Source organism: Lotus japonicus, chromosome 4 (assembly GCF_012489685.1).
Source record: "Lotus japonicus ecotype B-129 chromosome 4, LjGifu_v1.2".
Lineage (NCBI taxonomy): Eukaryota > Viridiplantae > Streptophyta > Magnoliopsida > Fabales > Fabaceae > Lotus > Lotus japonicus.
Genome location: NC_080044.1, coordinates 62,973,950 through 62,995,669, shown reverse-complemented (window position 1 = coordinate 62,995,669; position 21,720 = coordinate 62,973,950). Strand labels below are relative to the sequence as shown.

At 33.8% G+C, this 21,720-nt stretch overlaps 2 protein-coding genes across 2 annotated transcripts; both read left to right on the top strand.

Annotated features, from left to right (window-relative positions):
• The first annotated feature begins 440 nt into the window (after positions 1-440).
• On the top strand, positions 441-7,540 carry LOC130710665 (sodium/pyruvate cotransporter BASS2, chloroplastic). Its single transcript, XM_057560006.1, has 13 exons — positions 441-732; positions 877-994; positions 1,610-1,730; positions 1,824-1,865; positions 1,952-2,065; positions 2,140-2,202; positions 3,405-3,532; positions 5,013-5,094; positions 5,437-5,488; positions 5,826-5,923; positions 6,053-6,211; positions 6,954-7,043; positions 7,151-7,540. Exons 1-13 carry the CDS (start codon positions 612-614, stop codon positions 7,226-7,228), a joined length of 1,266 nt encoding a protein of 421 aa, XP_057415989.1. The 5' UTR covers positions 441-611; the 3' UTR covers positions 7,229-7,540.
• A 5,027-nt stretch (positions 7,541-12,567) lies between these two features.
• Positions 12,568-19,618, top strand: LOC130710664 (transcriptional corepressor LEUNIG-like). The gene is made up of 16 exons (XM_057560005.1): positions 12,568-12,755; positions 13,638-13,735; positions 13,839-13,948; positions 14,437-14,712; positions 14,806-14,885; positions 14,998-15,082; positions 15,287-15,583; positions 15,711-15,839; positions 15,927-16,127; positions 16,540-16,639; positions 16,730-16,839; positions 16,975-17,124; positions 17,518-17,670; positions 17,752-17,868; positions 18,884-19,084; positions 19,173-19,618. The coding sequence occupies exons 1-16, from the start codon at positions 12,724-12,726 to the stop codon at positions 19,317-19,319; spliced, it is 2,286 nt and encodes a 761-aa protein (XP_057415988.1). The 5' UTR covers positions 12,568-12,723; the 3' UTR covers positions 19,320-19,618.
• The last annotated feature ends 2,102 nt before the right edge of the window (positions 19,619-21,720 follow it).

The window sequence follows — 21,720 nt, the reverse complement described above, 5'->3', positions numbered from 1 at the left end:
CTTGCTTTTGTGAAAATTGATCAAGCCAAGATACTAATACAAAATACCTAAGAATGCATTTTATCACAACAATTTTATGAGTTGATGTCTCACCTAACGAAAAATGGCATCATCTACAAATTGAAATGTGAAGATTTCCAATATCCCCTAACAAAGTTTTATCTTTATGCCTTATTAGCTTAAGTGGTGAGAGTTAGCTGACATATGAGTTGTGCGAGGGAGATCTATGGATCAATTTCTAAAGAGTGTCATTTCTCTTTTCGATGTGTAAGGTGGACAAAGGCAACTCAACTTTTTATTAGGCAAAAGTATCAACCCTACACAAATAAATGTATCTAAGTTTTCATCTTATTTTTGAGGCTACTTTGATTGGTGAATTTGAATATACTTGTGAATATTACCCCCTTGACCCCTCCCCTCTCAAACATATACATATGGATAGGAGGACGACAGAGGAGTTTGTGGACCATCGGTTTCCACGACAATCTCCATACATAATCCCAAACGAGTCATTCTCATTGGCGACTAGATTTCCAACTTCATCACTTCACTCTCAACCTGAATCTACTCTCTAAACCCAAAACCCCGATCCCTACCCTGTTTTCCAATCCATGGCTTCTTCCATGGCCAGAACCATTCTCAGAGACCACAGGGTAGGAGGACTGAACAATGCGATGCTCCAACCAAGCTCCTGCACTCTACTTCGGAAGAATTTTCACAACACGCATCTGGGTATGTCTGAACTTTGATCCATGTTTTTATGCATAATTCTTGCTTACTGGGTTTGTTTCTTAGCTTAGCTTTTGGAAATGCAAGATGGGTATTCTTGATTTTACTGAAAGTTTGGTAATTTGTATTCAATTTGATGTGTTTCAGATGTAAGGGGTGGGGTTTCTCTGCATGAGAATGGAAGAAGTTGTGCAATTCGAAGCGAGTTGCGGGGTCCTGTTTTTGCTGCTGCGAGAAGTCCCTTAGTGAATCTAAAGCCTAAAAGGTAACATTTTGAAACCAAGCTTTGATTTTGGTACTCTCAGTGCTAATGTAGCTATAGAACTAGTGGCAAACCCAATTGAGTGCAGTTAGAGAATCATGAAGATGGAACTGCCAATGAGTTCATAATTTTGAATAATTGATTTCTGAGAAGGGATTTTTGAGGAAATGGAATCAATGCTGCCACATGCAGGCTATTAGAACTAAGAACTTGTTTATGAAATACTTAAAAAAATTGGTAAAAAAGTAAAACTTTACGGCTATCATCTGAGGTAGCTTGCAAGAGCTTCTGTTTGGCATTATTGAATGGAAAGAGGTTTGCGATCAAAAGTTTAAGAAATATGGGAATTTGTTAAGCTCCTGCATTTTAATTGTCTGTTCTTGCACATGTATTTGATTGAATTTGTCTGCAAGTTAAGATTTTTGCCTTAGGTAAAATGTTCTTGAATCTGTTTTAAAGTAGGAACAAGTGAAATAAAAAAAAGTGGAATAGGCTAAAACACCACTGTATGTAGTGATTTTAGCCAATTCTAAAATTTTAAAATAATATTTGTAATCATTGCCTTGATCTCACATTCTTGATTTATGTTGCCAATGTCTTATTCATTGCTTTGATTAGGAATTCACAAATATTGTGCAAGGCTACAACAGACCTCTCCGGGGATGTTCCTGGAAGTTCTGGGGAGCTAAGCCAGTATGAGAAAGTGATTGAAACCTTAACTACTCTTTTTCCTTTGTGGGTAAGTCTAAGGCTTTTCTTCTTCAATCTAGCATCTCAAATTTTTCTTATTACTTGCTCAGTAGTTTAAAAATTGGCTGACTTACATGTTCAGGTCATCTTGGGGGCTCTTGTCGGCATTTACAAGCCATCTGCTGTAATGACTCTGTCTCTTCAGCTACGTAATATGGTTTAGTGGAAATACAGTTGATTAAATGCTGTGATGTTGTGGCTTTATTCCAGGTAACTTGGTTGGAGACAGACCTTTTCACTCTTGGCTTGGGTTTCCTCATGCTGTCTATGGGCCTGACATTGACATTTGAGGATTTCAGACGATGTATGCGAAATCCGTGGACTGTAAGTGACAATAATTGATTTTTTTTCTCTGTTTTTGTTTCTCATTTTAAATATTATTTATTTTGTTTTTGCAGGTGGGTGTAGGGTTTCTTGCACAATATTTAATTAAGCCCGTGCTAGGCTTTTTCATTTCACTGGTAATTTTTTTTTGTTTTTTTATTATTTGGGAACTGTCATGCTTCACTATCTTTGCTTTATTCAAATTAGTTCTTGAAATGTGTTGTGCTCTCTTATTTTTCATATTACCTCCTAAGATTTTTGTCAAAAATATTTTCAAGGTATTGGTTGGTTGAATATTCTGATCTCATTTTGTTTTTAGGGCAAGACTTAGATAGAGTTCCCTACATGCTGTTTTTGCTGTTCTCTAATCACAACATGACACATAGATGAAAATTTGGAAATTAACACGGTAATAAATACCAAGAAAGTGGGTAATTGGGTTTTTTATTGGCCAAGAGCACAAAAAACACCCATGGAGCAGTAGGTAAGTTTTGTCCTTGTTTTTTGTATATCCGGTAACAATTGTTAAATCTAAGAAATGAAAGATATCTTACCCTTAAAATGAAGATATTGGCCATGGTTGGTTGTTCAATCCCCTAATTCTGTTTTCATTGATACTAAGCTAAGAGGTATTCCATTTCCTACGCTTTAGGTTCAGGAATAGGATCATCCATGAAATTCTGTACTATTTGTGGGTAATTTTGATGTTTAGACTACACTTCCTAGCTATTTTGCATCTTTGATAAAGTTTATTCCTACCTTCTCTCCGCTAGATTAGAAAGTTATTTGCCTTCCATGACAGGAGTGAATTTATGTACCTAAGAATCAGTGAGTTTTTAGATAAATGTACAGGTTCTGTAGATGTTAATATAAAGAGAGTATAATACGAATTGATGTCTAGTTTTTTATCCTTAAATGAATCTGCAGATGTATTTTCATTGAAGGAAAATGTTGTAGAACCTAGCAAGGAGTGGCAGATACTTTTAGGCATAGTTATAGAGCTAAGGATTTTATGCATGTGGTTATCAGGGCATCCCTTTCAATTTAGTATCCTTCTTAAGATATAAGAAATCATGGTTACATGGGTAATGGGTGTAGGAATTAGTATAACTCTTTATTATTGAGGCCAATTTTGGGATCTGCAATTTTTTTTTGTTACTGGTTAAAGAGACTATCTGAATGCTTATTAATGTTCCTTCACTGCTATTAATTAGTCCAGTTATTGTTGTTCTCTTTTAGAAACTAAAGTGTGTAAGATTGGTATTTTATAGCTAGTGTATCAGCAACCATAAGAATCTGTATTCTGCTAAATCTTCTAACATCAATCTCTGATTCCCAGACTCTAAAACTTTCGGCTCCTCTTGCAACTGGTCTTATTCTGGTCTCATGTTGTCCTGGAGGTCAGGCATCAAATGTTGCAACTTACATATCCAAGGGAAACGTTGCACTCTCTGTTCTTATGACCACGTATGATTAGCATGCATTCCCTTTTTTGTCGTTGTATGTTATGTTTTACCTTTTTCCCTCTGTGATCATGGTTTAAGTTTTATATCTCTGCTCATATTAACTGTTTCTATCAGCATTGCTTCTTGCATTTGTCAGTTGCATTGTTTTGGCCTCTGCTTTGGCTCCTATCTCTCTTCCAATATTTAAATTTTGTCATTTAAGTTAAAAAGATTACTTTTATTTGGTTAAATATTAATATCATGTTGGTAATCTAGAATCATTGGTTGCATTGAAGCATTGCTAATTATCCTATCCTTTTAGAGTTATGTTCGAAATTGTTACTACTTAATTGTTTTGAGAAATGGAAGCTTTTGGATTTACATCTTGCACCAAATAGAGCCTCGTGACATTGTTGCCAAATTGCAAACAAATTACATGTTAAAGAACGTTAATTTTAATTTATTTATGCCAAATTATAGATTAGTTTGAAATTTATTATTGTGTCTTGCGATTTCCTTGTATTATATAATTTTACGTTTTGTATTAAATAAGAAGTTTTAATAAAGAATGTGTTTAAGAGATGTAACAGTGAGATATTGTCAACAAAATTACAACATAAGCAAACAAATTAATTTGTGACAGAATTAGAAATGCTGGTTGCTACATTTTGTAGGTTCTCTTTTAGTAGTCTGAATGTAAGATCAATTATATTAATTTCAGGGTTGTCTCAATGGGCTTGAGGAATGATATGTTAGGCTCTCTTTTAGTAGTCTGAATGTAAGATCAATTGTATTAAACTATTAATTTCAGGTTGTAGCAATGGGCTTACGGAATGATACGTTAGGTTCTCTTTTAGTAGTCTGAATGTAAGATCAATTGTAGCAATGGGATTACGGAATGACACGTTTAATACATTAGTTTTGTTGTATTTAATATGTATTTTAGAATTATTTACTGTTCATAAAATTAAAACAAAACAAAAATTAAAATCTGATCCAGTCCTTACCGCTTTATACTGAATTGGATCTTATATGTATTTTGAATCAAATAGATTGGGTGATAAAAAAATGATGGGATTGGCCGATTTAGTCAGATACTCAGATGATGATTTTTTCCTCTTAAAATTGATCCAATCCAAATCGGTGAACTCCGAAACAAACATTTTGACCCCGCAATAAACACACACTTAATTCTTTTGTACTGTATACGTCTGATAGAAACCTGAAGCTGCATGCCGACATTTCTAAATGCAAAACAATGCAATGTAAATTCCATCTTGAAACCCGCAGAGCTGAATGATATTAAAAAAATTGCGATCACTAAATGTGTAACATGGTTGCAACTGTGCCTTGTTATATCTTGAAGTTATTATTACCTTTTCATTTGTATTTATAGAATATAAGTACTGAATTTATGTTGTATATATTAATGCTAAGAGATTTGTGGTGTTCAGAAAATAGGTTTCCAGAGATATTTAAAAATGTTATTTACCATTCTGCAGGTGTTCAACTATTGGAGCCATTATTATGACTCCACTCCTTACAAAACTTCTAGCTGGTCAACTTGTTCCAGTTGATGCTGCTGTAAGTTGTGACTTGCCTACTTTTTGGAATCAAAGGGATTTTAAAAGAACTTCTCATTAAATGATGCCATACAAGCCTCATATTGAAAACCTGTTCCTAAACAGGAAAAAAAAAAAGCAGTAGTAGTTGACACCAGAAATACGATTCATACTTTCTCCTAATAAGTGAAAAAGTAAACATAGATGCTGGATTCTGGACAGGATACTTTGTCTTTCTTTATTACATACTCTCTGTTCTGTCTATACCGAGATTTTCACATTTTTCTATCCCAAATCCCCATCATGTATTTGTTATTTTAGTTTTTCAGTCATGGAATGGAACTGATATTCTTTCTTTTTTCAGGGTCTAGCAATTAGCACCTTTCAGGTTGTTTTAGTCCCAACAATTGTGGGAGGTAAGAGATTGATCTTTCAATTTATTTGTGTTTACTTTGGCTCCTCTAAAATGCGGGGTACACTTCAGAGGGTAAAGTACGATATTACAACAGTTGATTTTTCAATCAATGATTGATATTATGATTAAAGACATGCACTTGTATCACAAGTTACAAAGTTATTAAAATTCTAACTGTTGTAATGCCGCACTTTACTCTTTAAGTGCAACCTGCACTTTAAAATAACAAAATCTATACATTAGCTCGACTGTTACGTGTCTACACTCTACACTATGTGTAATGCTTGGTTCATAAATATTTTAGGATGATTTTAAAATGTTCTTGCTTTGTCTGGCAGTTCTGTTAAATGAGTTTTTCCCCAAGTTCACCTCAAAGATAATCACAGTTACTCCTTTGATAGGAGTTATCTTGACCACTCTCCTTTGTGCAAGCCCAGTAAGTTGACTGTATTCTTGAATATGAATTTCGCCAGCATTAATCCCTGATAGCTAGCAATTTACTTCATTATAATTATCACTTCTCTTTCTTGTTTTCCATGTAATTGGTGTGCTGTGAACATTTCAGATTGGGCAAGTCGCAGAAGTCTTAAAAACTCAAGGAGCGCAATTAATATTACCAGTCATGGCCCTACATGCTGCTGCATTCGCCATTGGTTATTGGATGTCAAAATTGTCATTTGGTGAATCTACATCCCGGACAATATCTATTGAGTGTGGGATGCAGGTAAAGCTCTTCTTCATAACTATATTCCATTGTTCGCTTTTTTAAAATATTTAATTGGGCTGGATACATTCATGCCTGAAATTTTTTAAGAATCAGCTGGAGCTGGCATTTTTGCACATGGAAAACTACATTTGTTCATAACTAATAGAAATGAGCTGTGAAAGGATTTCATTCCTGATGCCTTTCAATTATGTAGAAGGGATATGGGCTCTTATACCAATTGAATATACTGCCGGTGTTTCTTTGTGTTTATTGCTATCAAATTGCAGAAAATAAACATCAGAGAACACACAAGCAAATTATCTAGATATCGTGTGGTGTGGTGCTCAAGAAGAGAAAAAGAAATAACATTAGATTAATAGATTAGTAATGTAACATCATATTGAAGTGTGTTTCTGATGAAGGGATGATCAGTAACAGTGATACATGTTTATATTTTAAATGGATGCTTATATTTGTACTAGGATGTATCATATGAGAAAGGTGTTCTTATGTGAGAAAATAAGAATAAATCGTGACCGCTAGATCTGATCATGAATGGTCAAGATTAAAACATGAAGTCATGTGACCATTCCTGATTAGATCTAACGGTCACGATTTATTCTTATTTTCTCACATAAAAACACTTTTCTCATATGATACATCCCCTATGTTGCATAGCTCTCATTAAAAATAAATATATCTCCTCCTAGTAATGTTTTATGCTATGTCATTTTAATGAACTTTGTTTTTGAAACTGCAGAGCTCTGCACTTGGATTCTTGCTTGCTCAGAAGCACTTTACAAACCCCCTTGTAGCTGTTCCTTCTGCTGTTAGTGTTGTCTGCATGGCGGTAAGATAGGATATTCTCATGCTCTCTAAGACTGTTTGGTTTTGTTCATTTATTGTTACATGGGTTTGGGAACTTAACTGCAACTACTTTTCATTGTGATCATGCAGCTTGGGGGAAGCGCTCTAGCTGTGTTCTGGAGGAACAGTCCAATTCCCATTGATGACAAAGATGACTTCAAGGAATGAAAATCATGACCTTGTTATCTTCTTTGTGTTGCAAGCCCCACGAATTATTTTCCACTTGTGCCACTGTGCTCTGTAGGACATTTATTTCTGCATATTGGTTGAGTAGAAAGTTTTGATTTTGGAATTAAGAACATTAAGAATTTAGGATAAGCTTGTAATAGTAGAGCAGGGTGAAGAGATTCAACACGTATGTGCGAACTGCAGCAAGTAATTCTTGAGATTTGTATGAATTTGTACTTATCAGAAATTGTATCACCAGTTTCCACTCATGATACTTCTCCGAAATGTTATGAAAATTGGGCTGGTTTTGGAGTTGGCGGTCATGTTATGAGAAGCCTCCTTTGTTTGGGAGATTTTAATTAGGGGAAGCGTTTGAGGTATTTCTAATAATCCTCCAAATTCCTTAGTTATATTTTTTAGTTCCTCCAAATTGGGCGCTTCTAGACTTAAAAGTATAAATAGGGGAAGGGCATACGGCCCTCTCCCTTGGCCTCCCCTCACCTTTCCCTCAAAGTCTTCCTCTAACCTCCCCTAAAAGCTCACAAACAAAGCCTAAGGAGATTGCTCAAGAAGACACTATGGTTGAGCAATGCTAAGCTTGAAGAACTACAGGGTGCTACATTAGTCACAAAATTAAATACTGTGTAGAATTTCTCAAAATTAAATACCTATATAACAAAGACCATGGGGATGATATGTGAGGTACAACTGACAAAAGGTTTTGAAAAGACCCTGACTCTGAAATGTAAGAGACTGCTCTGCTATCCATATAAGGAGTGTTGAGAGAGAAGTCTAAATTACCAAATAAGAAGACAACAAGCTAAAATTATAGAATTATGGAGGTAGGAAGAGATTTACTGGAGCCAAAGATGAAGAGTTAAGTAGCTCAAATGGGGAATAAGAATACTATTTTTTATGCTTTAACTGTCCAAATGAGAGATAGAAACAAGCTAGAAAGAATCAAGGATAATACTTGCTCTTGGGTGGAAGAGCAGGAGAAAATTCATGATCTGGTCCTATATCACTTTAGTGAGGTGTACTCCAAATCTAAAACCCATGACTTGGCAGAATGTTTATTTTATATGCCCAGTTTGGTTTCCTCTGAGCTGAACACTGTCTCACCCTATCTGTTACTAGAAAGGAGATTAAGGAGACTATTTTTAACCATGGAGACTTCAAGGCCCCAAGACTTGATGATCTAAATTCTAAATGGCTTAGTGCAGAAGGATTTTCATTCTCGCAAACAGAAAAATTACATCAATTTTTAGATTGAGTTATTTGTTAAAGTTTTATGCATTTGAAAAATATTTACGCTACTTTTAAGTAGAAATTGCGAAATGACGATTAGTTTAAGTGGTTTATGTTTCATTCTTCTTAAGCATATTACTAATAAATTATTAGTTATACTTTCCCTTACATGCTGCATATTGGTCGCCGCTTCCCTTTCGGTACCCACCTTGTAGATTCTCCGTTTAGAGAATGTCATAGTTTGCTTGTTTAGGATGGCTGGGAGTTTGTTCCCTATCCCTTTCTTTGGCTCCTAGTTAGCTTTTCTTTTTGGGGCCTCGCCCCACCTTTTAACAAAAAAAAAGATAATGATTATCAGTCCCTGATTTTATAAGTGAGTTTCATTTTAGTCTCTCGATGAAAAATGAAGTGACAATAATTTTTATAATTACTGGTTGTTTTTAACCGTCATTAAACATCACTTACAAAATGAAACTAAAATGAAACCTGTTTATAATATTAGAGACTAATTTAACATTAATTAAAAGTGTAACACAATAGTTTCACAAACATAGTGATTTGTTTAAGAGTTTAATTTCTATGCACTGACGGTGTAATTTTTTTTTGCACAGTTAACCAATTAGATTTCAAGATGTGAGAAATTTGTTTATTTTTTAATTTCATTAATTAATGTGACACATCCTTACAATTTGATTGGTTAACGGTGTAAAAAAATTACACTGTTAGTGCATCATCTTTTTTCTCTTGATTTAAATGTTTAAGTAAAATTAAATAGTAGTAAATACATGTTTTAAATAGTAATAATATTTTTTCTCTTGATTTAAATGTTTAAGTAAAATTAAATAGTAGTAAATACATGTTTTAAATAGTAATAAATATAATAGAATAATTGATTTTAATACTGTAGTACATATAATAATACTAGTAAGTAAAAGTTGAAGTAAATTAAATATTGTAGAGTAAAATACACTCCCCTCCCTTGAGATTTGCTAATTTGACACTCAACCCCATTCTTAACCAAAATCTACACTCCACCCCACTCAATCTAACAAGTTAACTACATGTTAAAAGATGCTCGAGAATATTCTCTTTAATTCCAAACTAATAAATTTAAATAATAATAAAATTAAAAAAAATTCCCTTTATTACTTTTTATTTCAAGAAGTTTAAGATATTTACAATTAAATATTTTCACAATATTGTATAGGAATATCAATAACATTTAAGTTTACATATATAAATTTAGACTAAAAAAATACTTCTATTAGATGATTAATTGTACTAACAAAATTTCATGATTAATTAGATGACATTTATTCCAATAAAAATTCCAAAAACAAATTTATGATTGTTCTGGTCACCTTCTAAATTAGTATATTATTAGCTTCATAGATTGGTTGCACTTGCAACATGCAATATTATCTTAGCAAATAAAATGGAAAATGCAACAAATAAGAGATGATTATTACGTGAGGTGCTTGGTCTGCTAGAATAACTGAATAAGGTATAGTTTCATATCTGATGTTGTATGTCCTTGAATGATAGCTCAAGTGGTAAGAGCTCTGGGATATATCAGTTGGGTATGGGAAGTCTTAGATGATGCAATTTATCTTTTTAATGTACTAATAAGAAATTAAAATATAATTCATATATCTTGAAATTATATAATCCAAGATGAATTTTATGATGAAAAAAAGTCATCTAATATTATGAATTATATTGTGAGAATATTTGTAGCTTTCGTCAACATATAATACAGTAACTAGTTTCAAATAGATTATTATAAAAATATTAATAGTAAATTTCTTAAATTTTTTAAATAAAAATAATAATAATTTTTTTTATTATTTAAAAATTTAAATCTATTAGTTTGGAATTAAAGAGAATATTCCGTGAGCATCTTTTAAGATGTAGTTAACTTGGTAGAGTAGGTGGGGTGGAGTGTAGATTTTAATCAAGAATGGGGCTGAGTGTCATATTGGCGAACCTTAAGGGAGGGGAGTGTATTTTACTCAATATTGTAACTTAGTATTAATATTACTATTACTAGTTAATAAATGCAATTAAGATATAGCGGAATCCAATGGACAGCACAGCTAAAAAACGTAACTGGACTTATTTTTAAAGCATATAACTGGATAGTTATTTTTTTTTTCCATATGTAAAAAAAAAACTGGATGATCCGAATGAATTACAAACGTTGCGTGGGGAACAAGAATGAATGTACCGCCAAAATAGAAAGATGACATAAAACGTAAAATAAAATTGGAATTAAAAACTGAAAAAATGATTTTTTTAATTAAGAATGAGCTAGTGTTTTTGATAGTGACAAACATTTAAAAATAAAAAATTAATTATTAATTTTAAGCATAATTTATATTGTAGATCTTCAATAAACTAATAACTTATGAGATTGATTTCTATGCACCGACGGTGTAAAAAGTTTTACACCATCATTCAATCACAACCTTCCATTTTCTATTTTAGATATTATTAAATTTAAAATTAATTGTGAGCTAACAAAATGGAGGGATGTGATTGAATGATAGTGTAAAACTTATTTACACCGTCGGTGCATAGAAATTAATCTCATAACTTATTATATAGATATTAGAATACAATTTTAATTAATTGATTTAAATTTATACTACAATTATAAAATATTATTAGCTTGAATTAGAAAATTTATTGGTTGGATATTCATTTATTATTTTTTAAAATAAAAATTCACTGTAAAAAATTTAAAAGACTTTAAATTTGAATCTAAATAATTATGGCATCATAACTCAAATTTATATAAAGATGGTTAATACTTAATCACTACTAGTCACATTGATAAATGTGACTATTTGAACCCCTAAGTTGAGATTTTGACCCCGAGAAACTGCACTTTGGAGAGAGTTAATTTTCACCACAATCTCATTAAAGTTGCGAGACAGTTTAACACATAAAAAAGCGTTCCTTTACTTTTGTATACATTTTAATCTACTCTATATATTCAATAGGCTTAATAGCTCTTTTGGTCACTCACTTATCATAATTTTGCACTTTTGGTCCCCAATAAAAAAATTAGCACTTTTGATCCTTCACATTGCTTAAATTTTTGCAAAAATGATCCCTATTTGGTAGGGGTGTTCATTGGATTGGATTGATCCGATGAAACCGATGAACCGAACCGAACCAAAGCAATTGGATCGGTTTTTTTTGTTATTCGGTTTAAAACCGATCCAAACCGATGAAAACCAATGAAGATTGGTTCGGTTCACGGTTTAAAAAATTAAAAACCAATGAACCAATGAACCAAACCGATGATATATATTATTTATAAAATATGTATATATATTAGACTTATTATGTTTTGCTTTCTATTATTAATTTGGGAATGTTTTTTGTTTACAACAAAAGCACCCTCTTATTGATTGAAAACTTTGATTAATTTGTAATTGTACTAATATTAAACACTATTTTAAGCATTTCTACATTGTTAAGTACTTAAGTTGTTGATTATGAATTATGGATTTGTGATTAAACTATGATTGAGTTACTGATTTGCCGTTTTTATGCATTTTTTAGTTGTGAATCATATGTGATTACAATATATTTAAAGTTGTGGTATTGATATTGACAAAAAAAAAAGGGAAGTTGTGAAACCGATGAACCGAACCGATCCAAACTGTTCATCATTGGTTCGGTTCGGTTTTGGAATTTTTTTTCTAACAATGGATAGAAACCGAACCAATGAATTTTGATTTGATCGGTTTTTTGTTTCACTTAAAATCGGTCCAAACCGAACCGCGAACACCCCTAGTATTTGGGACTAAAACAGTAAAAGTGTGTAAATGTAAGAGACTAATTTTGCTAATTTTATTTCTGAAAGGATAAAAAATGTAAAATCATGATAAGTGAGAGACAAAAAAAGGTATTAAGCCTATTCAATAAAATAACGTTTTTTTAAGTCCCGTTATATCATCTTCTTTCAAAAAATCTTATCAAATTTTCAAATTGTAACAAAGATAATATTAAAATAAGGAACTAAATAAAAAAAAAAATTAGGGTCTATATATATAAGACCTTGCGTAAAGCGTAAACTTAGTTTCCCATCTTCACTCACTGTGTAGCGGGAAACACCACTCTTTTCTCTCTCTCTCTCACAGTCGTCGCCATAGCCACACTCTCACTCTCACAGCGTTCTTCAACGCTGTGTTTCACCAAGATCAACCCTATTTCCATGCTCTCCACTTCAAACCATGTCTCGCGTCAACTATGAAGCTGATCGAATGTAACGATCCCGTTCCTATTCCGATTCTCCGCTTGTTTTTCCACTCGCTTTGAAACCTTCTCTTGTTCCTTTTCCTCTGTACTTGATTTCACGCTTCTTGTTTCTTGTATTAACGAGTTTCCATGCCGTCGTCGCTTTTTGCTTCAGGGTTTGGTGTTAGGGTTCTGGTTTAATTCGGTGTTGACGTGATGATAATGTTGTTTTGCTTTAAGTGTGTGTTTGGTTTTCAGTTCACACACGTTCCAAGACAGTTTCAACTGAAAAACACGAATTCCAATGTGCGAATGTGAAAGTAACTCCTAGGTTCCGTTGGATTGAAAGTGTTTTCCAGTTGATCTCAACTGAAATCCAAACACACCCTAAATTTTTGGGGGTTTTTTGCACCTCTTTTGATACATGTTCATAGCTTCCTTCTATTGCCATGTTCATGCATTGCTTGGGTTTTAACATTCATCTGCCTTTCTCCTTTTTTGTTGGTTTGTTTTTGTGTTGCAGGACTTTATGTGTATATTCACACACCCTTTGGCCTTCAGTAGCTTATTTTGATTATTTAGTTCTGAAAATGTAATGGCAATTTATCGTATAGTTAGTGCGTGTTTGGTTTGGTGTTAGCGTGATTTCGCGTGGTTCCATGTTGTGTTCAACGGAAATCCAAACGCGTGCTGTATTCTACTTTTATGTTTTAGCAGAAATCAAGGTTTTGGTTTGTTGTGTTGTAGGTTGAAGTTTTGCATTTGTTAGGTTTGACATTGTTTAGCTTGGATTTTTATTTGCAATTTCCTTAGACAGTCTTCTTAGTTGCTAATTGCTATGATTTTGATTATTTGTGGTAGTTTGCTCGCCATTGAGTACTCATTATGATTTTTTGGCATTGGGGAACAGGTTAGACGAGTACATCCATGATTATTTCGTGAAGAGACAGTTACATGCTTCTGCAAGCACATTTCAGACTGAAGGAAATGTCTCAACGGAGCCTGTTGGTAAGATAATAATACGAGAATTCTCAGGGGAAAGAAAATTTGTAGATGCAAATGCTCTTCTATTTATCGGAATTTAACTTTTACTTTTGGCCTTCTGCTGTAGTCATCGACGCACCTAATGGCTTTCTCTTTGAGTGGTGGTCAGTCTTTTGGGAGATATTCGTTAATAGGACAGGTGCGAGGCGCTCGGAAGCCGCAGTGGCTTACCTTAAGGTGCACCTCTTTTCATGGGTTAATTCCTTAGTAACCTTATTACTCATTCATCTGTATGTGCAGTTCTTAATATCCATTGTACTTACTCTTGTTGCTTCCAGTATTTGATGATGGAAACCAAGGTTAAGGTTGTGATCCTCATTGAGGCCTTTTGTTTTTCTACATTGTGCCTATCTGGTCATCATAAGCTGCAGAGTCATATATATGGTCATTTTGGTTTAGCAATCCATGGCTTAGTTCTATTATTTACTAGGCATTATTTTCATGACCATATGTACTATTTTTGGTTTTAAGACGGTTAAGATTTTCAACTTTGACATCTGTCATCTTATGTTAATGGGTCACTTTCAAAATCAGAACTAAATGCTATGCTAAGTTTTGCTTCATTATCTGTTCCTAGCCCTCATTTATATATGTTCAATATGTAGTCAAATGGTATAGACTATAAATCAGAAATTATTAGCTCAATATAAATTTTAAAATGACAGATGCAACAAATTAAGGCTCGAGAAATGCGGCAGCAGCGAGAGCAAGAGCTTCCGAATCCAAATCAGAATCAACAAACACAAATGCAGCTGCCTGCTCTGCAGCAGCAATGTATAGGTGGAACTCAATTTGTTAGTGGCTGTGCTAACTGTCCTATTCACAATAATCCTTTGATGAGAAAGAACCAAGCAATTTGTAATGTTATGCCAATCAAAATGTATGATGACAAGTTGAAGCTTCACCCCCAGAGAGATGCTTTTGATGATGCCACCATTAAGGTACTATTAAGTCTGTTACTCTGTAATTATAATAAGGTCCTGTTGTTTTTATATATGATCAACATCATACTCTTTATACTTTATAATATGCAGCAAAAGGAAACTGATAAAGTTGGCCAGCTTCTGGACTCAAATCATGCCTCTTTGTTGAAAGGACAGACTACAACTACAGGGTTCCTACCAATCATTTATCTTTGATGACAGTGTTTATTATTCATGCCAACTTTTTCTTGATGCTTCCCTCAATTTGGGCTGAATTTACAAATTGTCAACTTCTTTTTGCAGACAAACATTTCTCTGTACACCTAGCATTTTGCCCGCGAATGTTCAAGCTCAAAATCAGACCCAGCAACTTCCAGGGTCTAGACAAGTAATCATGAACATCATTCTTGATTGTTTGCAACTCTTATTTTAATTTATAGTTTTCTGTATTTACTGGTTTAGTGTCCTGAAACAGGATGTTTATCTTTCTAATTTTCATTTTTTCTTGGATTTCATCTTGGTAATTTAGTTGTAACAGTGTTCTTTCAACTTTCCAAGCAATCCTATTCTGATTAGGTCTTAATTATTTTAGGGATTCGATCAAGTTCGCTCAGGATTTGTGCAGCAGAATAATTCGATGCAGTCTGCATCTTTCAATCAATTTTCCCGACAGCCGCAATTTATGCTTCAGGCACAGCAGAATTCAGTTTTACCATCTGTCTGCGATCATGAGAGCAGAAAACTCAGACGGTATTTTAAAATTCAAACTATGGGTCTCGAGAGAGATGGCCAGTCAGATTTTGTAAGTGATTCAATTCCTAATATTGGAAGATCTGCACAAGCTGGTTCCCCTTTATTGCTTCACCCTGACTCAGATATGTCCCTTCAGGTATCACCTACACCTATACCTGAATTCAATTAACTTTTCCACCACTTAGAATGTATTCCATTAGAAATTATTTCTTTTGGGCTTCTCACTGAGTATTCATTATATATCATCAAATGGTCTTTTGCAGCAACAAGTTCAAAAGAGTATTCAGGAGTTTCAACCTTCACAGCATCCTCTTTCAAGCCAGAAGTCTCAGTGTCTCCAGCGGCAAGCAAAAATTGGCTCTGAAAGCATGATAGTAGATGGAAATGACCAGGTTTTTACTCTGTACCTGTGAGCAATATTTAGGCGCTGTAATGCATATCTGGGTTTTTTAATAAGTTTCTGTGCATGTTAATTTAAGGCTTCCAAAAGAAAAATCGGGCGAAAGCGAAAGCCTGCATCATCTTCAGGCCCTGCCAATAGCTCAGGAACTGCAAAGGCCACAGCATCATGTATCAGTTCACCTTCTACACCATCTGCACAAACACCAGGAGATGTTATGACAGCACCGACTGTGCAACAGAATGGCTTGGGCTCACTTACATCAGCACAGAATCAATTGGTGAGCTCCTTTATATTTATTAGATTACTACTCATGCATAACATGATCTGAAATAAACATATTTCCTAGTCATGTTTGTGCCATACTGCCATCCTAATAATGCACTATGTTTTGTTATGAACTCCTGTTTCTCTATCTGTAAAATGAAAAAAAAAAATTATTTCTACTGCAAAAAGGGGCTGCAAAACTATATTTTATGTGTATGCCTGCATCATGGCCCATGTAGAAAACAAGAAATACTTACCTTTTAGGAGTAAATAAACCCAGCACTATTGGGTTCAGACTTCAGATCATATTTGCGATTATCATTCCATTAATATAGTGGACATGTAAGGTTTCTTATGCATGGATCAGGTGGGTTCTCTATAAAAAAACTACTTGACAGCAAGGTAATTAAATGACTATTTGGCAGGATGATATGGAGCACATTGTGGATGGTGAACATTTGGGTGACAATGTTAAGTCAGACTTATCTCCTGATGCAGCAGTCAATAGACAAAGTGTTGATCAAGGTATGATGAATCCGGTAAATGAATTATCTCCCCCCCCCCCCCAATCACCTCACCCAAGACTTCAAATTTAAATGGTCTTCTGTTTGTTAGAATTCTCATTTAAGGAGATCAAGTTTGTAAAGGCAAGTTCACATAAAGTTGAGTGTTGTCACTTTTCATCAGACGGAACACTGTTTGTTACTGGTGGCGATGATAGAAAGGTCAGTTCTCGGTTGGTCCAACTTAGCTACTCCATTTTAGTAGACTACATTTAGTGTTTGTAGGACAAAACTTTAGTTTATTGATTTGAATTTGTCTATATATGGTGAAATCAGTTTGTTTACTTTATCTTTCAGGCTTCTTTGTGGTGCACAGAATCCTTTAACCTGAAATCTACATTTGAAGAGCACACTCAACAGATAACTGATGTTCGATTTTGTCCAAGCATGTTGCATATTGCTACATCCTCAGCTGACAAGACTGTTAGGGTTTGGGGCGCTGATAATGTAAGTCCAGTGACCAGTGGCACAATTTGAGCGTTCTATTGCTGGGACATGTCAATAAATCTCTACTGGAGTTTGATTCTTACCTTTTCCTGTGTTTATACATGCTGTTTGATAGCCAGTGAATTTTATTTTTCCGCTGCCCCTACATATTTGGAATTTTACAAGGATATAACTTCTTAATCTTAGCATCAGTTATGCAACTAATTGGAAAAAGTTGACTTTGTTGGTATCAGTGTTGACAGTTGACTAACTCTAAAAAACCTACTAGATAAGCTTAGGATTTAATGGGATGCGCATCACAAGATTTTTCTTGTCTCAGTTTAGCTTCTATTTTATTATACAAGAAGTTATTTTATTTTATCATTTAGCTGATGTTTTTTCCCCACTATGCAGCCTGGTTATTCTCTTCGAACTTTCTCAGGACATGCATCAACTGTAGTTTCAGTAGACTTTCACCCCAGTTGTAATGACCTTATTTGCTCTTGTGACAATACTGAGATAAGATACTGGAATATTAAAGAGGGTAGTTGTGCTAAGGTTTTCAAGGTATGAAATCTCAAACATAAATCGTAATGTCCCAACTTATAGTTTGATTGCAAATAACTTACATTTCCAATATCTTATCAGGGCGGTGCTACTCAGATAAGATTTCAGCCTTGTATGGGAAGTCTTCTTGCAGCTGCAAAAGATAAGTTCATATCCATTTATGATGTGGAAACCCTGCGTTGCAGACTTAAATTAAAGGTCAGCTGTGATTTTTTGTTTGTAATGCCCTTATCTACATCTATAACCACATTTCATTTTAAATTTCTGGTCTATTCATGAATTTGATTGAGTTTTAATTAGGCTCAGGTTCAAACAGTGCAAGTTTTTTCATATAGAATGTATATGGTTCACATATTCATGGTCCACTATTTCATTATTTTGCTTATGTAAATAGCTTATGCTACCTATAAGCTGTTTTGAGCCTATTTTGAGCTTATTTTCATAAGTTGTTCAGATGAGCTTATGAATAAGAGCTTATCATATTTTCAGCTTATTCCAATAAGTTTCTCAAATTAGCTTATGAATAAACCTTAAGATAAGCACTTATTGTCATAAAGCGCTTAATTAAGGGGTTTACCCAAACACACTCATCCATCTATCTATTATAATTTATGAAAAGCTAAACCGTTAGTTCTTGAGTTTGACATTTCAGCTTTTTGAAGCTCTACACTTATGCCACATTGGACAATTCTTAGCATTCTGATTTTCTAGTCATGTCTTTTTAATTTTCCATTCATTTTCATTCACCATCCTTGCGATTCACCTTCATGTTGTACGTCTATAAATTCACGATATGAATTATTCATCATTTGTCATTATGATACATTCAAAACTCATACTAAATATAAGTTGAAAACATAATAGTTCAAGTTGCTAGAATATGAAATTAATACAAATCACCAATAAAGATTTTTCTCAAGGGTCACCATGTTTCCCCAGTACAAAATTAGGTAAAGTAGCTTGTGCCTTGCACGGGTTTGCATCTAGTTATTTGTTGTTAGCGATAAAGATTATGTTAGCAATAAGGATTATGTTAAGAGTTAGGTTAGGCCCATATGTACTTTAAATTCGTGCTTTGTATTACATGTTGTACTACTCTTAACCTAGTATTATAGATGCAGTGTATCCCATTACAATATCTTAGTCTCTCTCTCTCTCTCTTAGTCTTTTCTCTCTTAAAATTTGTCAATTTTGTTCTGTTGCTTGATTTTAGGGCCATAATGACCCTGTTCGCTGTGTGTGCTGGCATCCTTCCGGAGAATATTTGGCATCTCTTAGTGATGATCAGGTAATAATCTGGAATGTTGCACCTGGTAACGGAAGGATCACTCATGAATTAATCTTACCTGGGAAAAACATGAACACCTGCGCTTTCCATCCCTTACATAATGTGCTTGTCATTGGCTGCAATGAGGTAACATGCATATTAATCTTCCTTTTTTTTTTCACTTGGATTGGAAGATTTGGTTTTTGATATAGAAATGAGATCACTTGAATTTCAGACTCTTGTGCTGTGGGACTTCAGTCAGAACCAAACCATGACGTTGCTGCGTGCACATAACAGTCTCGTATCTTCCTTGGCAGTATCCAATGTTACTGGGTTGGTGGCTTCAGTTAGTCATGACAACTATTTCAAAATCTGGAAGTGAATGAATGGCACTTTGCCTACTCCTTAAGCAAACATAGGGGTTTTTTGTACATGTCCTTTTTGCTCCTACTTCCTTACAGAAGTCATATGTACATAACAGTAAAAGGGATGTTTTGGTTTTGATCCCTGTCCTCGTTTGCCCATGTAAAAGACACAATCCTTGTGACAACTTTGCTTTTACTTGGGTTTAGATATAGCAAATGCCAAAGGGTATTTAATGAAAGTGGTAAAACCTCAGAAGAACTCAAGTTAACTCTTTTTTTGTGATTTACTTGGGATACAGCTTTGATAGTTGATATATATATATCTGTATATATATGTGGGAAATAGGGATGGCAATTTTGCCCAAACCCATGGGTACCCGCCCGAACCCGATCCGATTTGACGGGCAAAATCCGAGTTGACTGGATTTGGGTTTTGCCTGTTACTGTAGCCATTTATGGGTTTGGATTTGGTATTAGTTAAATCCGTGTCCATACCCGTCCAAACCCGAACCCAAAGATACCCGAAACATAAAATTACAAAAAAAAACTCTCATACATATATATATTTATAAACTTTGTTCTTAGTGTTTGATGATTAATTGTACTTTTGTATGTTTGAGAAAGTAAACTTTAAACTATTGTTGTCTCACTTTAGTGATGGATGAGGATGATGAATAGTATTTGTTTTTTTTATATGAATTTCACTTTTTTTTTTTATATGAAAGTAAGTTCTGGATTGAGTTGTTACGTAACTAATGGGTTTGGGTTTGGGTTTCGGGCAAATCCGAAACCCAATGGATTTGGGCATGAATTTCATTTTATCGCCCATAAGGGTTTGTGTTTGGGTTTGGGTTTGGGTTCTGGGATTTGGGTTTGGGTTTGGTAATTGTAAAACCCGTGCCTGATCTTACCCGTTGCCATCCTTAGTGGGAAATGTTTAGTACAATCAAATGATGCCAATGATAATGAAAAGAGAAATAGAAGTGAATGAAATGAAAAAAAGTGAAATTTATCGTATATAATTGTTATGTTATTTGATAAATAATATGGAAACAAGTTTTTGTTAGTTTATTGATTCGTACACTCCACTTTTTTTTATCTTATTTTCACTAATCTATTTTTTTCTCTTACTTTTCTATGACACAACTCTCTACTATTCTTATATCTCTTATTCTTATCTTAATAATATATAACACTCATCCACTAAAGTGAGCCATATTATTACTTAATATTCACATGTTTCCATTCTATTGATTGTTGCTATTGAATTTCCAAATGACATCGTCTGATTAGTCCACATTGTTTAATTTTTATTGGTCCAAATTGATGACTTAATAAATCAATAAAATAAAAATTTAAATAATTTACTCAATAAATTATGAAATTCTAAATTTAAATCATGCTTAATTAGGTCCATATTAATGACTTTTCATTGGTCCATATTAATGACCCAATAAATTAAAAAACTAAAAAATCAAATCTTGAATATACTTCCAGAAGTTGTTAACGAAGATGTAACGCCCCGAATTTCGGGTGTCACCTTAGTAACCTATTAAAGTAAATATGCAATATTTTCCAAAAAAATGTATAAACACGAGTGTATTTTTTTTTTCTTTTCGAAGTATTTCTAAAACATGTCATGCATACTCCCAACTGTAAATAAATTTACATTAAACCTTGAACAAGGCGAGTATCTGCAACCCCAAATATAAATTTCTAAACTCATTATGCAAGCTTAAACCAATAACGGTAAGCTCTCTAACCCAAAGCTCTAGCCCTACACCTGACTCTATTCTTCGAGTCATCCACAGTTCTTCAAGTTCTTCTCTCCGACTCGTACGAAGGTCAAGCTCCATCGAAGATTCTCCATCGCCTAATAGCGTTAAGCGCCCAAACAACAAGTAGCAAATAGAAAGGGTTAACTACATGCCATTGCCACGTATGAAAGAGAAAAACGTGCTATTCAGATATAAGTGCATAACATGGCACATAAACTAGCAACTTAATTCAAGATAGATGACGACATATATTCAACAATATAGATTTAAATCAACTATCAACAACCTCAACAATACTTCTACTCAGATATCAACAACTTAACAACATAAATGTTAATTCAGATATCAACAACTTAACAATGTAACATTTATTCAGACATCAACTTAACAGCATATAACAGCTCAGATATCCACAACCTCCACAGTATAGAATCAAATCATATGACAATAATCTCAACAATATAACATCAAATCAAATAAAACCAAAATCAATCTATATCATCTAATCAAATGTCAACAACCCCAACAATATCACATCAAACTATATATCAACGACCTCAACAATATAACATCAAAACAGATATCAATGATCATCAACAATATAACATCAAATCAGAAATCGACAATCCTCAACAATATA